The sequence below is a fragment of the Hibiscus syriacus genome, unplaced genomic scaffold (assembly GCF_006381635.1).
Source record: "Hibiscus syriacus cultivar Baekdansim isolate YM2019G1 unplaced genomic scaffold, ASM638163v2 tig00113124_pilon, whole genome shotgun sequence".
Taxonomy (NCBI): domain Eukaryota; kingdom Viridiplantae; phylum Streptophyta; class Magnoliopsida; order Malvales; family Malvaceae; genus Hibiscus; species Hibiscus syriacus.
In genome coordinates, this window is record NW_024063444.1 from 2120008 (window position 1) to 2140296 (window position 20289).

At 33.7% G+C, this 20289-nt stretch overlaps 1 protein-coding gene and 1 pseudogene across 1 annotated transcript; both read left to right on the plus strand.

The window, feature by feature from the left end:
* The first annotated feature begins 3937 nt into the window (after positions 1-3937).
* On the plus strand, positions 3938-7687 carry LOC120185568 (annotated as a pseudogene).
* On the plus strand, positions 7649-8276 carry LOC120185567 (cysteine-rich receptor-like protein kinase 42). Its single transcript, XM_039189746.1, has 2 exons — positions 7649-7899; positions 8036-8276. Exons 1-2 carry the CDS (start codon positions 7765-7767, stop codon positions 8246-8248), a joined length of 348 nt encoding a protein of 115 aa, XP_039045677.1. The 5' UTR covers positions 7649-7764; the 3' UTR covers positions 8249-8276.
* Positions 8277-20289: the final 12013 nt, after the last annotated feature.

A 20289-nucleotide genomic window follows, 5' to 3' on the forward strand; every position in this document is an offset into this window, starting at 1 on the left:
ATTTAATTGAAAAAAATAATACATAAGGGATCTCACTGCAATTATCCCTAAATATATAAGGTAATATTATATTTTTTTGGGTCAAATATTTTTTAGCCCATGTATGAACTAGACCGGAACATAATCTCTAAAAAAACCTGACTAGACCAGACTTGAATCCAGTTTTTTAAAACTCAATCCCAAAATATCGAATCGAGTCAAAATCAATCGATTTTGAGTATCGTGTCCATCCCTATTTATTCCTCTACAACACGATTGATATTTAATTTTTCATTGTTTTTAAATTAATTTTTTGGATTCAAATTATTTTTAAAATAAAAATAAATGGAGTAAATTACACCAAGCATCACTGAACTTTACTCTCTCTACTATTTCACTTACTCTACTTTAAATCCGTTAAATTTTCTCATTGAATTTAATACAATTAGCATTTTTTGTTACTCATACGTTAAATATTTAACGGCATTAAAAAGACGTCGATTTATAAAAATAAAATTTTTACCAAAATGATGTCGTTTTGCATCTATATAACAACTCATTTATAACGTCGTTTAATGAGAAAATGGTTGAGTGACCAAAAATACCAATTATGTTAAATTCAGTGAGGAAATTGAACGAAATTAAAATACAATGAGTGAAATAGAAGATAAAGTAAAGTTCAATGATGATCAATATAATTTACCCAAATAATTGTTATTATTTTAGTCATAATACTTTTCAACTTAGGCTCAAAAGAGTTCCTTTTTAAGTTAAAAATAGATTTTAAATTTTATCAAAAGTATTTTTGAGAAAATTATTATTTGTTCTAGTTGGTATCATCAATTCTATTATATTTTTTAAAATAATATTTTAAAAGTATTTTATTTATTTAAAAGAACGTTTTTATAATAACATAAAACATTTTTTTTATTAATTATATTTTTAAAAATAATATTTTAAAAGTATTTTATTTATTTAAAAGAACGTTTTTATAATAACATAAAACATTTTTTTATTAATTTGGGGTGACATGTATTAGTATCTACTCTAAAGACTCTCAGTCAGGGGCGGACTTATTGAGTAGCCCGGGGTAGCACGGGCAACCCCTTAAATTTCTCTGTTAATTGTTTATGATTTTTTATCTAATACGAGTGCTACCCTACGAAAACGGACCTGTGAATCAAGCCAAAAAAAGAGATCATGCCCAAAAAATAAACCTTAAGCCCATGAATCAAGAACCTATAATTGGGATACGACAATTGAAGATTAGAAGGGTTGTGCCTATGTGGAAACTGAAAACCTCAATTGAATATTAGAAGGGAAATTGTGAATCGCCGGCAAGGGCTGTGCCGATGTGGTCTTGTGGAAACTCAACCCATCTTGGAAAGGCAAGGCCGCAAGGGCTGCCTCACTGCCTTCCTGATGCGATTGAACTTTGAAGGGGAAGCCGACAGTAGTCGATTGAACTTTGAACTTTTGAAGGGCAAGGTGCAAAGTGGAAACCTTGAAGACAGCAAGTGGAATTGTGGAAGGGTCTGTGAAAGTTGAAACTTGCAACCTGGAAAGGGACTTTTTATCTCTCCTTTCTACATTTTTATCCAAATATACAAATGAGACAAGTATGTATATTTTCTTTTATCTTAATTTATTCTTTACATTAATGATTTTATTATCTTTCTCACTTTGTCTTCTTTCATTCATATTTAATTTTTTCATATTTAACAATAAAGGTAGTAAACTAGTATATAATATTGCTTTGTTATTTGAAACTGATTAATTCATTAAAATTAGGTTTTGTTTAGTTTGATGTATTAAAATTAGGATATTAAAGTAAAGTAGTAATTCATAGTTTATAATTATTATATGTTAAGTTTTTAATAAATTAATCATTTTATTTATTGAAATATTTAATTGTAGGGTTTTATTGGTAACTATTTTAAAAGGAAATTTGATGTTGGTACTGATGGAAGTAGTGAAAGATCTTCTAAAAGAAATAGCTCAAATGAAGTTCCACAAAGACCACAACCTACCACTGTGTCACCTACTCCCATGGCTTCCATTCCAACAACTATTAATGTGAATGATCTTCCTTCGGATCCGGCGGATAGACCAAAAATTACATCTTATCTTCCAAATCAAAAAGATGAAATAAGAAGGGCATATTGGATTAAAGGACCATGTCAACCAAGGGGTCATACTTTTCCATCAAAAAAGATAGGTCCTAAGCTAAGACGCTTTGTCGTTGAATGGTTTGATGAATTTGATTGGTTAGAGTATAGCATAAAGGAGGACAAAGCTTATTGTTTATGTTGCTACTTATTTGGAGATATTGTAGGACAACAAAGTGGGAGAGATGCATTTGTGATGGAAGGATTTAGCACTTGGATATGCAAATTCAAGAATTTGGGGATCGATTTAGTGAGGTAAGCACTAAATTGCTAGAAAACATGGCAGCTTTGAGTCCTTGTGATTCATTTTCTAAGTTTGATAAATCAAAGTTGTTGAAGTTAAGTGAGATGTACCCGGATGATTTTAGTGATTCAGAAAGGACATATCTTCTTGGTCAACTTGATATCTACTATCATTGTTTGCTACATGAAGACAGATTTGCTAACTTGAATGAAATTGCCGACCTTTCTCGCTTGATGGTGGAAACAGGGAAACATCATTCTTTTCCTTTGGTCTATAGGTTATTAAAGTTAGTTTTGGTTCTACCAGTTGCAACTGCAACGGTTGAAAGATGTTTTTCTGCAATGAAGCTTTTAAAGACGGACTTGCGCAACAAAATGAGTGACGATTTTATGAATCATGCCCTGATTTGCGCAATAGAAAAAGAAGCACTTTTAGATGTTAAGATTGAAAGTGTAATCAATCGCTTTCAAAAAATGAAAACACGAAAAGGTCAACTTTAGAATGTAATTTCTAGACATTTTATTATATTTATAGATATCGTAGTTTCTAAAAAACTTATAAGAGTTTTTTGTGCAACCTCTGAATTTTTGTCCTGGGTCCGCCTCTGCTCTCAGTCATTTGATTTGACAATGAACGATCTTGTAGTTACTGATGTTCGAACATAAGACCTTTAAGAATAACAACATTCCTTTAACTACTAAAGTCGCTTGGTTCGTGCAATAACATAAACACTTGAAACTTAAAGTATACTATATTTTTCATATAAGTATTTAAGAATTTTTTGTCAAGATAAATATATATATATATGATAACATAAGAGACCAAAACTCAATTTTGGTTAAATTTAAGAGTTAAATTGATATTTTATTTAAAATTTAGAGGTTAATGATATTTCATCTAGAGAGAGTTGATGACTCACTGGTCAAAATGTAATAAATGATAACATAAGAGACCAAAACTTAAATTTTTTAAATTTGATAAGTAAAAGTATACAAATATAAAAGAAAAGTGAACAAGTAGTTTACTCTTTAGTTTAAGTAATACACAAATCTTAAATTTGTATTTTGGCTTATATTATTATTATTATTTAATTAAATATTTTTTATTTATTAATAAGTATCATATTATATTTTTTTGTTGTCTTTCTAATTTTAAGAGTTTCGTCATGATTAATCTGGTCGATCCGTTGCACACCTGTTATTGGTGGATGTGTCTTTTCACGGAGATTTTATATATATACAAGGACTCAAATTCGAGACCTACTCAAATGATATTAAGTTACTTACCGCTTAAATCAATATATGTAGATAATAAATATCGTAATATATAAAGTAACCAAACCTGACCGTCGAGGATGATCGAAACAAATATGGATGATTAAATATCGTTCATCCCCTTGCATTGATTCCAATTCCTAACCTTCTGTGTTCCTCTGCCTATTCATTTTGAAAGCGCGTTCATCCTCTTTCGTTGTTTCCAACTCTTAAGTCTTCGTTTCAGTTCAACATTAAATCATTTTGAGCTTAACACCAACTGTATCGAGGGAGCTCAAGTCAGCTTCAAACTCCACAACCTTCCTTGTTCTTCGTCTCTTGAAGTTCCATTCAACAAAAACTAGGTTCAAAACCCTGGAAAAAAAGGAAAATAGAAGGCTAAACATGAAATCTATGGAGTTTTCAGCATTCAAACAATCACATTGGAGATGGGTTTTCTTGTTTGTCTTTTCTGTGTTCGTTTTCACCTCTTTCTCTGATCCAAGAATCACAAACGCCGGGCTTTTCTGCGACGGTTCCCAGGAGCCAAACGGGACGAACTTCGTTCTGGATTTCACTGAAGTGATGAAACAGTTGTCAGTTCAGATCAACAATACTCTCTTTGCTTCCTATCATCTCAACTCCACGCCTCTAATGTATGGATTGGCTCAATGCCATGGAGATTTGGATCAAACGGATTGCGCCCTTTGCTTTGCCGCGGCAAGGACTCGAATCCCGCGTTGCCTCCCTCGCTCGGCTCGAATCTTCCTCGATGGCTGCTTCTTGCGTTTCGAATATTACCGGGATTTCTATCACGAGTCCGTTTCGTCAACTTTCGATACCGTTAATTGCGGTTCCGATAATGTAACAATGGTCGGTCAAAATAACAACAGCAGGAGGATTTTGTTCGGTAGAAACGTTGACCATGCGGTCGGGAATGTGACGAGTATTGCTTTGAGAAGAAATGGATTTGGGGCGGTCGGGTTGGATGGGGTGTATGCATTGGCGCAGTGTCGGGAGAGCCTTACGCCGGCGGAGTGTCGGCAGTGCAGACGGTGAGAGGATGTGTGCCCAAGGAAGAAGGGAGAGCTTTGAATGCTGGGTGCTATTTGAGGTACTCCACAAATAGGTTCTATAATGATGGGGCGGATTCTGATGGTCATCATGGTAAGTCTTTTGCCTTTTGTTTTTCTTTTTTGAAGATACTGAGCTTTATTTTAATGAAGAAATGATCTTGGCTCGAGTGTAGGATATGTGTTTGATAGAGTATCTTAAACATTTTTTTCCAGGATTTAGAGGGTGATTTGAGATTATTTTTTGGTTGTTCTACAGTAGATTCTGCAACTAATTTTAGATTATTTTGTTGGATTTAGCCTTTTAATGTATTCTGTTGATATCTGGTTGGTTGCTGGATTTCCTGCGGGAACCACTGGGATTGTTCGGTGGTTTTGTTTGAGTTTGTAATAGAGACATAGCTGTCGTTTTTTAACCACCACAACATTGTCGGTGAAGGAATTTCGGAGTATAAGAATGAAAGGTCCATAAAAATTCGACAAAAATTTATTTCTCTTTCAGTTTTGAGTTATTGAAGTTTATTTGAGTTAACTTGAATTATCGTGTCGGTTTCTAAGTTTGAGTCGAGTTAAAATTTTAAAATTTTGAGTCACACGAGAAAACGAAAAATTTGGCTATGTATTTTAACAATTTTGCAATTTGGTCATTGGTTTCCATATTTCTTCAATTTCTCTTTCGTTTTAAGTCCATTTTTTTTATCAAATTCGAGTCGCATGCTATTAAACAATCGTAGGACACCTATGTTCTTTCAATCATGCTTTCTAATAATAATTTTTTATTTTTAATATAGTATATCAACTTTGCTTGATTTTCACATTTCTTTAATTCATCATTCATTCTGTTTTTTTATTAAATCCTAACCACATGTTCTCTCACCACTATAGAATACCTATGTAAATTCAATTCTTATTTTTAATAAAAATATAATTTTTCAATTTAGTCTCTTAATTTTATATTTTACTCAATTTAATCTTCTAACTGCAATTGTTTGCAAATTCTTTCTTCTAATCATTTCTTTTGACTCTTTCATATTTTTCATCAATACTTTATCCTCAAAATGCATTGTTTGAAATATATTATTGTAGATATACTTTATAATTTTAGATTGTATTTGATTTATTAAATAACATTACAATGTGAAAAAGAATAATGAAATATACATCTTATATGGTTAGAGAAAGTAAAAAATGGAACCAATAGTGTACCATAACACTATAAATATGTACAATTGAATTTGTATAGGAAACACGAACAACTCGACTTGAATTTTATAAAATAAAAAAATAAATTAAGTTTAAGTTATAAAATATCACTTATCAACTCGAATTTAACTGGACTCAATCGTACGCTCATCTCTGTAACGGGCTATAAGAAAGTTGTATGGTTTTGTCATTTGAAAATGTGATGCGGTAGGGGAAGCGTGGTCCTTATCTATGAGGCTAGTTTTGAGGGGGGGGGGGGACAATTCTATATCAAAAATGCTTTTTTATTGATATTTAATTATTTGATATTAAACGCTCATATTCTTATATAAGTAGTGCTCGAACTCGATACCTCAAGAAGTAACAATAATCTTTTAATTGTTAAGTCGATAAATTGGAAATTTTATTTCACTTCCTAGTTGAATTACAATGTATTCTTTTTCTATTTTCCAGGGCTCTCTGCTGAAGTCATTATAGCAATTGTATCAGCATCATCTGCATTTGTGACACTCGCTGTTGCAGCAGCTTATACTATACATGCAAGATTATCAAAGAGGAAAAGAGGTGCAAAATCTTAATCTTCAAAAAATTGCGCCGAAAATTATATATCAATGGTGTTCATATCTAACCTTATGCATATATTAACCATCTAATTCATTTCCTAGAGCTCGAAAATCTAGGCCGGATTCTGGAAAGGTTCGACAAATCGGGTTTGATGTTCAAGTACGAAACTCTAGAGAAAGCAACTGATTATTTCAGTCCTTCAAGGAAATTAGGACAAGGAGGAGCTGGTTCAGTGTTCATGGGGTTCTGCCTGATGGAAAAACTGTAGCTGTAAAGAGATTGATATATAATACGAGGCAATGGGTGGACGACTTCTTTAATGAAGTAATTTTGATCAGCAGAATTGAACACAAGAATCTGGTGAAGCTTCTTGGTGCTAGCGTTGTGGGACCTGAGAGTCTACTGGTTTATGAATATGTGCCCAACAAGAGCCTTGATCAGTTCATTTACTGTAATGTTTTTCTCTTTAATCAATTTGCCTTTATTTAGATTGATTTTTAAAACTTCGAATCTGTTGTTGGTGGCAACGTTGTGAAGTTCTCCGTTCCCAGAGCTTAAATTACAGTCATAGATGTGTTTTCGTTCATCGTGTTGTGACGATAAACATAATCTTTCAGCTTAAGTAATCCTACTCTGTGTTACTTCTATTTCCATTTTTCTTGAATAGACTTATCTGATGCATATTTGGACATGGATATATGATATGAACCTTCTAATACATGGATGAACTTCAAAAGATTCAACATGCCTATGTCAAACACATCGTATTTCATGTCTAATTATATGTCTGAAACAGATAATATGAGGTGGAAAAAATGAAAAATTGGAGCAACACTAGATGATTTTAGTTTCAAATGTCGATGATTTAGTTTTCAAATGCAGATGAGGAGAAATCGAAACTTCTAAACTGGAAGCAGAGATTTGATATCATCGCCGGAACAGCCGAGGGTCTAGCTCATCTTCACGGAGAAGGTTCTCACGCAAGGATAATCCACAGGGATATTAAGTGCACCAATGTTCTTTTAGATGAGAATCTCAATCCAAAAATTGCGGATTTTGGTCTTGTTCGAAGTCTAGGTACCGAGAAGAGTCATCTTAGCACCGGAATTGCTGGAACACTGTAAGTTTACAAAAGATTCATCTGTCATTACATATGAGATTGATTGAAAGCTTGAGCACGAGAAACATATTTAGCCATGGATCCAATAGACTGTAAGGCATTACAGTTTCCATTGAAGTGTTGTTAACAACTTGGTTTGAGATTTTCGTGCAGAGGATACATGGCTCCCGAGTACCTTGTTCGAGGACAACTTTCGGATAAATCTGATGTTTATAGTTTCGGAGTACTTGTTCTTGAGATTGTATGTGGTCAAAAAAATAGCAGCTTCACAAAGTCCGGTTCCCTTCTACAAAAAGTAAGCTCCCAATGTAACAACCCGGATTCAGCCATCTCTCCCATTCCCCTTCTACACTCAAATCTGAACTTTTCAATAAAATGTTTTGGATTGTTACTTTTTGCTGTTCTTAGATCATTGAGGTTTTCAACCTCAGGTTTGGACACTTTACAAATCCAATGCCTTGGCTGAAGCTGTTGACCCTTGCATTAGAGACGAAATGTCCGCAAAAGAGGCCCCAGGTGTCCTCCAAGTTGGGCTATTATGCACACAAGCTTCGGTTCTCTTTAGACCATCAATGGCAGAAGTGGTTCAGATGTTAACCGATAAAGATTACGAAATCCCAATGCCGAACCAGCCTCTTTTTTAAATGCTTATGTGCTTGGAACAGCAACTTTGCCATGAACTTACAGCACAAGACAGCTTCATATCAAATGGTTTGAGAAAAATGCAGGGTTTTGGTACTTCCTCCGAATCTTCCAGGACTCGGTAATTAAGATGGTTCAACAAGAACACCAATTATCATTCCATGGAAGCAAGATTATAATGACCGATATTCGAGTCTCTTTCTCATCACTGCACGTAACGGTAAGTTTTGGGAGACCTATGAATGTCCAAAGATGACAATACCTTTGATGTAAGCAGAACATCGGAATCTTGGACGTGACGGAGTTCGGACGAAGGTATAAGCTTGAATCCCAAGGATCATTTTGCAAAACTTTTAGAAGGAAAGAGGGCAAAGTGTACTTAGTCAAAATGTAATTTATGCTGTATCAAACAAATTAACCCATTGAATTTTTAGTTTCAGCCGAGAATCAAATAAGTCAAACGTAACGCATTAGTATTTTGCTAATTAAGATAACGACGGTGAACGATTTAATGAATGATTTATTATAAACGATAATATTAATAATTATTTCATTACTTTTAAAGTTTCATTACCGAAAACATAAATTTATTCATATTTTAGTTAATGATAAAGTTTATTTGTGGGTTACTACATGTTAGTGATGGAGACAATATAAATAAAGTGATAGTTCGAAATAAGAACCATACATGAAAGATCATATCGCTTGAATAAAGTTCACATATATTCAGAGACGGACATAAAACTTATTTGTTTTAGAAGAAATTGAACAACCAAATACAATCAAAAGCACAACCGGTGTTCTTACTCTCCCAATAACTTTTATAAAAAATTATGACAAGCATAATAACACAATATATATTCTCTATCAAACCAAACTCTATCTGGTGCATCACCTCGCAAAGGAACACTAGGAGACAGATTAATCACGTGTCATTGTATTCAAAGCTTCAGCCCAAAACGATCTTGGCAACTTTGCATCTAACAACAAATATCTGACTCTCTCATTTAATGTTCAGTTCATTCTTTCAGCCAAACCATTCAATTGTGGAGTCTTCAGTGGTGTCCTCTGATGTATGATTCCTTGTTGCACACAATACTCATGAAATGGCCATGTGTAATCACCACCATTATCAATACGAATGCACATCAATTTCTTTCATGCTTCCCTTTCAATTGATGCTTGAAACTGTATAAACGCTTCAAAAACTTGGTCTTTCAATGTCAAAATATAAACTCACAGCTTTCTTGAACAATCATTAATGAAAGTCACAAAATAAAGTGTAGTACCATGTGACATTACCTATATCAGACCATAAGCATCTAAATGGACCAACTCTAACAACTCCGATCTTCTATAAGGAGGAGGACTTCTAAAGGAAACTCTTCTCTGCTTCTCTGCTAGAGAATGAGCATAATTCTTCAAACTTGAAAGTTGATTCTTCTTAGCTACACAATTAAGCCCTTTCTCTCTCATGTGACTAAGTGATAACTCCATAAAAAGACTATATTTAGGGTATTTTCACTTAAGTTATTGGCTACCTTAAAGCACATATAGGTTTATATAGATGCATTTAGGAACTTATAACTGCATTTGATGGTTTTTGTTTGTCATGGGATATTATTTTATAAATGGTGTTGTTTTATGGGGAAGGTTGTGTTTTGTTGGTGATGTGCAGGTTGATGAAGCAAAGGGTGACCAAAGGAGAATTGCCAAGGCAATCTGGAATGACTAAGCATGAGGAAAATGTCGTGGCAGCTAGAACGACATTTCTGGGCGTAGAAAAAGGCAAAAGAGCTGGAGATATTTTCATCAAAGTGCCAATTGTCCAGCACTCACGTGTTTTCTGCTGCTAACCACCTTAGAGGGGACCACTACCACCTTTGTACCCATTTTCACTTGAGGGAAATGTACCCTAGGGTACTATGGGAATTTTTACACTAAAATCTAGGACATTTCTGTAGTATAAATAGAAAATGTGGCCACAAAAATTAAGGTAGGAATCTTGGAATGAAATAGTGAGCTAAGCAAGAGTGAGAGGCGGCTGAAAGTTTCCAACTTTCTTTTTCTTTTCATCTTTTTAAAAGGGTTCCTTCATAGCCAAGCTCAAGGGAGTGGCGAGCTAGACATACAAGAGGAACTAGCATCGTTAATGTGCCGTTCGTGGTGGTCCGATGAGCAACCGACAGTGCGCGTAAGGAGTTTCTTCCACCCTCATACTTTTATTTTCATTTGATTACTTGGGTTGTATGGAACAGATTATTCTCTGGGATATTTCGAACCCCACCATGAACTAAACTTTATTTGGTGTGGGTTCTCATGGATGATTAGGTATTTACTTTAATGAACGATTTAAGTTTTTTATGTTTTCTATTTGCTTTGCTCATTGTACTTATTTGCTTAGGATTGTAAGAGCTATGAGATTAGCTTTTTCTTAGGTAGAATACTTAGTGTTCGAGTGAAACTAGGTAAAAAATCCTTAGTGTTAGAGAGAAACTAAGGGATGATCTATGTGAGCAATGGGTTTTAGCTGCCAATTAGAATCTAATCCATATTAGAGATAAGAATGGGATTTCAACGACTAAAAGGAGTAGTTCTTATTTGATAGGTTTGATGTTATTGCTCACGCCGAAAGGTATTGCTATGACATTTTTATTTGTCAGGTCTCATGACTAGAGATAGCGTAGGGATACTCTTAGTAAACTCTGTTGAGCAAATAGACCATAGAAGCTTGAACCATTCTGAGAGGTAAGGCTAGGATTCTTCAGTAACCCCACCTTTCATTCCCGTAGTAGCTTGTTTGTGTGAGGATTATTAAGTCTGCTTATTTATTTCCGAATTCTCGACTCATTTTACCTTAACATTTTTACTTGGTTACATTTCCAAAACATATCCACTTGCCACAACATTTCCATCTTCTACACTACCACGTTGCAATCACAATTCGACATCACATCTCCACAATACCACCCGCATTCATTTCATTTCGCCACATTATTCTCAATTGTTCATACCACTACACTAACTATACTTAGATAATTTAGTATCCATGCTTTAAATTAACTTGCAATTTCCTCCAATCCTCGTGGGAACGATACTCACTCACTCTTTATTACTTGTGTGATTGTGTATACTTGCACATATTTTGCGTCCAATTTATAGCAATCTCATCACGCAACACTAAGCCTTTTCTGCCATAACTCAGTGGAGCTATCATTCACTGTCACATTCATAGTGTCTCCAAAAGTCGAAGCCTGCATTAAATACAAATTTGAGCTATTATTTCCTCGAGCCACAACCAAGGAGCCTTTAATCAGTTTTCACTGCCCCTCACTGAAGGTGTTACAAAATCTCTCATCATCAAGCTTTCCTAAATATATCAAATTCAAACGGATATCCGATGCATGTCTGACATCCTTGATAGTTAACTTTGTACCATTATTACTCACCAAGCTAACATCTCCCATGTCAATAATCGAAACCAAACCATCATTACCCATCTTCAATATCCCAAAATCACCAAGAGTTTAAGCTGTGAATATTGAAGAAATCCCTCATCGCCGTGACATGAAGTGAAACACCAATATAAATCACCCAGTTAGCCTCGTCACATGCTAGGTTGATCAAATTCTCATCACAAATAACTAAAATCATCACGAGTAATAGTAGTAACACGCTCAGATTTTTCATTATTTTTCTGATTGTGTTTATCACTACCACCTTTGTTCTCTTTCTTCCACTTGAAGTAATATTTCTTGATATGACATTTCTTACCACAATGATGACACTCAAAATTCTTTTATCTTGATCTTGACTTGCTTCAGCTTTTATCTCTGCCCTTTTTATCTTTGTCTTTGTTTCTTTCCCTATTCTCGGTAACCAATATCTCGAAATGTGATGTAGAACCCTGAGATCTTCTTCTAACACCACTCTTAGCCAAATCCAAATTAATAATACCATGTGGAGTAGAATTAATAAGACCCCGAAAAGTCTTCCAAGAGTTTTGTAGAGTAGCAAACAATCAAAGCCTTAAAATATCATCATTAAATTTAACCCCCATACCAAACAACTGATTCTTTACACTCTGAAATTCACTAACATAGTCAAATGTAGACGTTCATTCTTTGTATTGCCATCATCTTTTTCAACAAAAACAATTTGTTATTGCCCGACCTCGAAGCATACAAGCTTTCCAGCTTTTCCCACAATGTGTAAGCATGTGTCTCTTGATCAATAGGTTGTAAACATTCTCTTCAACAAATTTTCGAATAAAGTCACACACTTGTTGATACTCGAATTCCACTTCTTCATCACTTTTCGTATCGGGTTTTTGAGTAGCAAAGACTAAAAGATGCAAAGCTTTCACAAACAACAAGTCTTTCATTTTATTCCGCCAAAGTTGATAATTCATGCTATTTAACATAATCATCTTTAATTTCTATAATTATCTGACACAATAACCAAGCTCTGATATCAATTTGTTGAGGAATAAATCAAACAACCGAACACAAGCAGAAGCACAACTGGTGTTATTTCTCTCCTAATAACTCCTATAAAAAATTATGGCAAGCACAATAACACAATATATGTTCTCTAGCAACATTAATCAACCACAATTCAACCAATACAACCACAACACAAATAAATAGAGTCACCGATATTTTTACGTGAAAAACCCTCTAAATCATGGGTAAAAACCATGGGACTTTAGAATCCGATAAAAAACTTCACTATCATCAAATGTTCAGTTATAAGATCACAAAATCAAGTCTACAAGAAGCATATAACTCCAACAAGCCTAACAACTAGTAATCTTTAGCAAGAAGAGAGAAAAATGGAGAACACCAAAAACGCAACTGCTAAAAATTGGTGATTCCTGTCACTACAGGACTCAGATGAAAAATCTGATCATACAAAATGAAGAACACCAAATTGCCTAGCTGCTGTGCAAAAATAAGCTCAATCAAACCATGGATAGACCTCCGATTAAAGAATTGATCACTATTGCACCAAAGTTTAAAAAAATTGTTTTCTCCTCTTTGTTTATCTCAAACATGAGCTTCTCTATCTAAAATTCAAATCTAGTTTTCCTGATATATTATGACTGTCCACACATGCAATCCTAAGACAAAAAGAATAGAATTTAAAGGTAAAGTCAAAATAGACTTTAGAGTGACAGAAAGTTTTCACCAAAAATATAGAAAACAAACACCAAATAAAAACATGTTCAATGGGTGAATGGGTTTTCTCACATAGTGGGAACAACACCCAACAATATTATAGTAAAAATTTATAAAATTTTAGAGAGAATGAATATAGATCACTCGATCAAATCGAGCAACCTGTATTTTTATCTATATTTACCCTGCCAGAGCAATAGCATGGAAGTTCAAATGAAAAAAAAAGAATAATTATAAGGGTGCGTTTGGTTCACGAAATGTAAGATTACCAACGCGAATAGGATTACCGGAATGTAACATTACCTAACACATTACTGGGAATGTTGCGTTGTTGTGTTTTGTTCGTTTAGCAGGAATGTAAGATTACAGTGTTTGTTTAAAGGAATAAAAGATTATTGAAATGTATATTTTACCAAATTATCATTTTTATATATTTGTTTTTTAATAAGTTGAATTCTACTATAATGAATTTATATATTTTCTTTAAAAAATTTAAATTCATAAAATTTATATAATTTTTTTTACAAAACTGAAAAGATAAATAGGTTTAATGAAAGGGTAAAATTTTATTTTAACCCCTGAACTTTATATAAAATTCTAATTATGGATTTTTTTGCAAATCTAAAATAGTTTAAGGATAAATTTGTAATTTAACCTTCGTAGAATTTTTTTATTCAACGATAGAATAATGATATTTTTGAAAAAAATTTAAGGGCATTTTAGTCCAAAACACCGGAATGTAACAATACCTAAGGGAATGAGGAATCACATTCCCGATAACAAGCCCCTAAAATATCACTGTTGGGAATAACTTATTACCGGGATTGAGAATCTTTGCAATCCAAACGAGGGAATCACATTCCATTCCTTCGGTAATCTCACATAACCTGATCCGAACGCCCCTAAAAAGAAAGATGTCAAACCACTTTGATTGAATGCAGAAGAAATATAAAATACCTGCCAGAGCAATTGCATGTGAATACACTACATATGCACTACATTTACGTATAAAAAATAACGGAGTACATAGATGTACAGATATTGAAAAAAAATGAAAAACGTTTTACAAACCTCATCCACATTAGATTTTGTGGTTCTGATTTTTTTCGATTAGGTCCGGATATTGGAATTAAATACTAAAATTTGGCCAGTCATTTCTGAAATTGCTTCAATTTTATAGGTTTACACTTTTACGAAATTTAACCCCTTAGGATTGAAATCTTTGAATTAGATCCTTAATTCATAAAATAGCTTAACAACTAGGCTTCATAATTTTTAAACTCTTTCAACATGGTCCTTAATTCAAGGCCGGTTAATGAATTTCACGATAATTTCTTAATTAATTTTAGGGTAAACTATGCATTTAGGACCTAAACTATTAGTTTTTGTTACCTAAATTTTCAATTTCTTCAAAACTATACTTAACATTTAGTTTCTGTTTCGTTTTAGTACCTCGCTGTTAAAAACTTAACGGGTGATTTGCATATGGCACTTTTGTTATGGTTAAATTCATCATTCATTTATCTTCTCACTCTTATTTTGTCATTAAAGTTTAATTTTTTAATTTAATTACTTAACTTTCAAATTACTCCTAATTTAATCACTCTAACTTTCAAATTTATTTTTTATTTTTATTTTTATATTAATAAAATAATAATAATAAAGATTTTCATGTTACAAAAAATATTAATAAAATAAATTAGAGTGATTAAAATAGAAGCAATTTGAAAATTGAGTAGTTAAATTGAAATTTTTTAAACTTTAGTACCAAAATAGGAGCAAGAAGATAGTTAAGTGACGAATGATGTAATTTACCCATAAAAATGCAATACCGTGAAGTTTTTAACGGCGAGATATTAAAATGAAACAAAAACTAAAAGCTAGGTATGATTTTGAAAAAAATTGAAAGTTTAAGTATAAAAACGGATCAAAACTAATAGTTTAAGTAATACACATGTAATATTCCCTTAACTTTAATGTGACCCATAATTTGAGTTTGATTAAGAACTTAGCCTTAATTTGTAATTGATTGTAATTTGCTCTTCATAATTTAACGAATTAATAGAATTTAGCCTTAATTCTTAATTGACTTTAATTCAGTCCTAATCCAAGAATTTTAGCTATAATCTAAGTTCAATTTATTTACTAATTATGTTATTGTGACAATTTTTTTTGAAACAACGCAACTATTTTAGGATCAATTTTGAGTTTCGTGGGAGTGTTTGAACCTTCTTCAATATAATCAACTCTCGAATTTGATCATGATCCCGATATAAATACAGTCCATACTTATAAGTATTTAGTCGTACCTAATCTAAATGACCGATGACAATTTTAACCATGTATTAAGATTTGATTTCTTCTCTATTTTGATTTAAAAATAACAACACATAATTCAAAATTATTTTTCGCTGGTTTTATTTTTTCGTCAAGATGAATCATTTATAAAAATAAAAGGTAACGAAATCGTTAAACGAACGTCAATTATTTCATCTTTTTTCAATATTGACGTTAATCAACTTATCATTTTATAAAAATCTAAAAAAATAAAAGTAATAGAAATATTTTAAAAAATGGTGAAATATTAAAAAAATACATAAATATGTATTATTATCAAGAAATTGAAAATTTTATAAAAACTATAGAAATGAGAAAATTATAAAAATTTGTAAAAAATTATTAGAAATATTACAAAATCATTTTCAGTCTATTGATTTAATTTAACGAAAGAAATAAAGGCTAAAACATTTTTAAAATAATTTTTAAAAAAAATATCATTAAGCCTTTTAATATTTTTATTTATTGAATAATTATGATGATATTCACAAGTAAGATGGTGTTTTTCCCGAAAAATCACTGGTTATCAATATATTTACCAATCTAACATCGGTCAGATTATATTTTTTGATCTAACATCCGTAGCAGTAAAGCGCGCCCCCTGATCCGCGCTATATGTTGATTTGGTGCCACGTGGGGTATAGCCCCCCCTGTACCGCACTATACGCTAACATGAGTTACACGTGTGTATAGCACCGCCTGATCCGCGCTATATGCTACATAGGGGTATAGCGCGGATCAGGAGTCGCGCTATACACCACGTACGGACCGGAATTATATTTAACGCGGTCCCTGGTCCGCGCTATATATTTTATCTGAATAATTACATATAGCGCGGTGCATGTACCGCGCCTTATATGGTTATAAATACCCTTCTCCGCCGGTTAAGTTTCTCACATCTCCTCGCATCTCTCCTCTCAACTTATAAATTAATACAACAATTCCGTCAACGAGTAATAATTCTGGCAATCTTCTCATATTTGATTTAAAAGTTCGTGCGATTTTTCGTTATAAGGTAATTTTGTTATAATTTTTTAATTATACTTATCGTTTATTATCATTATTTGAAAAAATATTATACTAATTATTTTCAATTAATTTTTATGTTTGTAAAATTGAAAAATGGGAGCATACGTCGAAATAGTTTTGCGGTGCAGGTAATAATATAAAATTATATTATTTAAATTATTTAAGTTGATATGTAAAAAATTTATTGTGTTATATTTTCGTTTATATATAATTTATTTAATCAGGTTTGTTTCAGTTATTTTTTTTGCAGATATAATATTGCCGCACTTTTAAACTCAAAGAATGGCGCGACTTTCAACTATTGTTTATTATGATGGTGAAATTCTAGAATATGAAACCGGCGTTGTTTTCGTATCAAATGAGCGTGTTAAAATATCATTCAAGAGAAACATAACTCTTGAGGAGTTGATAACGAAGATTTCGAGGAAGATTCATGTTGGAAGTAGTAGAAGAATGTAGTCATTGCAATACAGATTTCCAACATCATTGTTGCCATTAACTTATACAGCGTTCAAACTTTCGAACAATGATGATGTTCAAATGATGGTTGAAGCTCAAAGTAATTATTCAGACGCCGCTATTGAGATGTATGCATATTTTGTTCAAGTGCGTGCTATTCGGGGTCAATCATTAAGCTCCCACTATGGGCTGGCTGAACAAGTTGATCAAGTTGACAGCCCGACTACAGTAATGCGTAATGATTTTAATGCCATAATGGGGAGACATTCATCTGCAACTCCTTACGATATGTATCGAGGTGGGTCCACGAACAATCTGTATGGTAACACCGCGTCCAGTTCAAGGGGAAGACATTCATCTGCAAATTTCTTTGACCTTAATATGGAGATGTCATCGACGCAACAATCTGTGCAATTTCCATTTGACACGATGGCTTCAAGCTCCAGGGGGAGGCATTCGACTGCGAGCTTTTTCGATCTCAATGTCGATATGCCTTCTAGTTCAAGGGGAAGACATGCAAGTAGTAGGTTCTTCGACCTAAATGTGGAGCGCATAGAGGAACCATCATCTCCACCAGAAGAACCGCTTCGTGAGCCTGGTGCGGATGGTGCTGAGACTGGACTATTCATTCACCTAGAATCACCACAATTCAACTCCGATGATGATGATTTAGATGAAGTTCCAGGAAATGTGACACAAACTGACCCTCCTGCACACATGTATGAAGCTGATTATGGTGCAATGTACAGGCCAGAATTTGCGGATATTACTCATCTCGGTGACTATGGATATTACTCATCAATAAATAATGGCGAGTTATCTTTAGGCATGGAGTTTTCAAGCAAAGAAGAAGCGATGATGGCTATCAAAAATTACAATATCTGTAATTCTGTTCAGTCTAGAGTCAACTGATCGACGATCAAAAAATATGTATGCTACTGTGCCCGACGCGAAAACAGATGCAATTGGATGGTTCGCGTATCGAAAATGAAAAGGGAAAACAACATATGGGAACTAACAGTATACAACGGTCCTCACACATGTTGTGCTGGAGGGGTCAACCAAGATCATCCCAACTTGGACTCTGAAATAATATGCCAAGCCATCATGACCATGGTAAAAGCAAGCTCTCATATAGCTGTTGCAGTATTGATTTCAGCTATACAATCGCAGTATGGGTACACTGTCTCCTATAAAAAAGCTTGGTTGGCAAAATAAAATGCCATTGTCAAACTTCATGGCGAATGAGATGCATCTTACAACGAACTTCCAGGTTGGTTTAGGCTGGTGCGGACGTTGAATCCTGGGATAATTGTGGACTTCAAAACCTCTTATGCAGACCATAATGATCGAGTTCTTCGTGATCAAAGCCAATTCTACCGGGTTTTTTGGAGTTACCCACAGTGCGCTAATGCTGCCAAATACTGTGACGAGACTTTCTTGTATGGAAAATACAAGCAAGTTTTATTATTGGCAGTTGTCTAAGATGGCAATCGCAACATTCTTCCAGTTGCTTTTTCTCTTGTCGAAGAAGAAGATACAGATTCTTGGGCTTTTTCCTCCAAAATTTACGTGCACATATTATCACGAGGGAAAACATCTGTGTCATTTCAGATCGCAGAGCTGGGATCAAAGCAGCAATGGAGTCTTTGGGTCCAATGTGGCAACCACCCTTTGTCCAACATAGGTATTGTCTCCGACACATTGCTGCGAACTATCATGGAAGGTACAAGAAGAATGATGAGCGTCAATTAATTGTGTGCATGGGTAAGTGAAAGCAAGTTAGTAAGTTATACATTTTTTGATCATTTTAATTTTGCAAAGAAAGCAATTTAGTAAGTTATACATTTTTTGATCATTTTAATTTTGCAAAGAAAGCAATTTAGTAAGTTATACATTTTTTGATCAGGTTACGAACTACTTCCTCGAACGTTTGAATCGATGCTTCAAGATTTACGGGCGAAAAATGAGGAAGGATACGATTACATCAGCCTCATCGATAAAGAAATGTGGACGAACGCATATGATGGTGGATATCGATATGGACACATGACGACCAACTTGGCTGAGGCAATCAATTCAACCTTAAAGGGTGCACGTCACTTACCTGTAGCGGCTTTGGTAAAAACTATATATTTTCGTTTGGGGGCGCTTTTTGCGAAGCTCGGGGGACAAGCTCAAACCTGGATGCAAGGCGGTCATGTCTATCACCCTAGATTAATTGCAGATCTACAGAAAAAAATTGTTGCATCAAATGGAACGTCTGTAACAAGCTTCTCTAGAAGGCATGAAATGTTTCGTGTCACAGAGTTACCGCGACCTCTTCAAGGGATTGAAGCTGTGTCGTTAAGAGTAAATCTAAGGGACAGAACGTGCGACTGTGGGTTTTTTCAAGCACTGAAGTATCCATGCTCTCATGTGATAGCAGCTTGCTCGCACACACGTCAATACTATAACCATTTTGTGGATCCCGTATACCTACTATCTGAAGTTTTTAAGGTATATGAATTTGAGTTTCCCCCCATAGGTAACGACAAAGACCCTGATGAGGTTCAAGATTGGCTTCTGATTGTACCAAATCCGAGTGTATTGAGGGAGTGTGGTCGTCCAAAATCCAATCGAATTCTTTGCGATATGGATATTCGAGAAAGATCTAGACAAGACAGAAGATATGGGCATTGTAGAAACCCAGGACACACGAGAAAAACATGTCCACTTCTGTTGTCATCAAGTAACAATTGATGAGGAAATGATGTATTTGTTTATCAAATAATAATTTTTGTACTTTAATTTGCATTTACTTCAAGTTAATGATAACCAAATTGGTATTTGAATATAATTTTAAATACAACAAACTTACAATAAGTATTAAATGGTAAATGATAACCAAATTACAATAGCTGATATTAAATGGTAATAAACAAAATTAACTGAAATACATTAAAAAAAGTCCAACAAATTTAACAAAATAAAGTAAGTATTAAATGAAAAATAATAAAAAAATTACAATTTAACAAAATAAAGTAAATACAAATATA

Coding starts and splice junctions, on each gene's coding strand:
- LOC120185567 (XM_039189746.1), top strand. CDS start 7,765: ATGGCTCCCGAGTACCTTGTTCGAGGACAACTTTCGGATAAATCTGAT. Junction 7,900..8,035: donor CCGGTTCCCTTCTACAAAAA/GTAAGCTCCCAA, acceptor TTTCAACCTCAG/GTTTGGACACTTTACAAATC.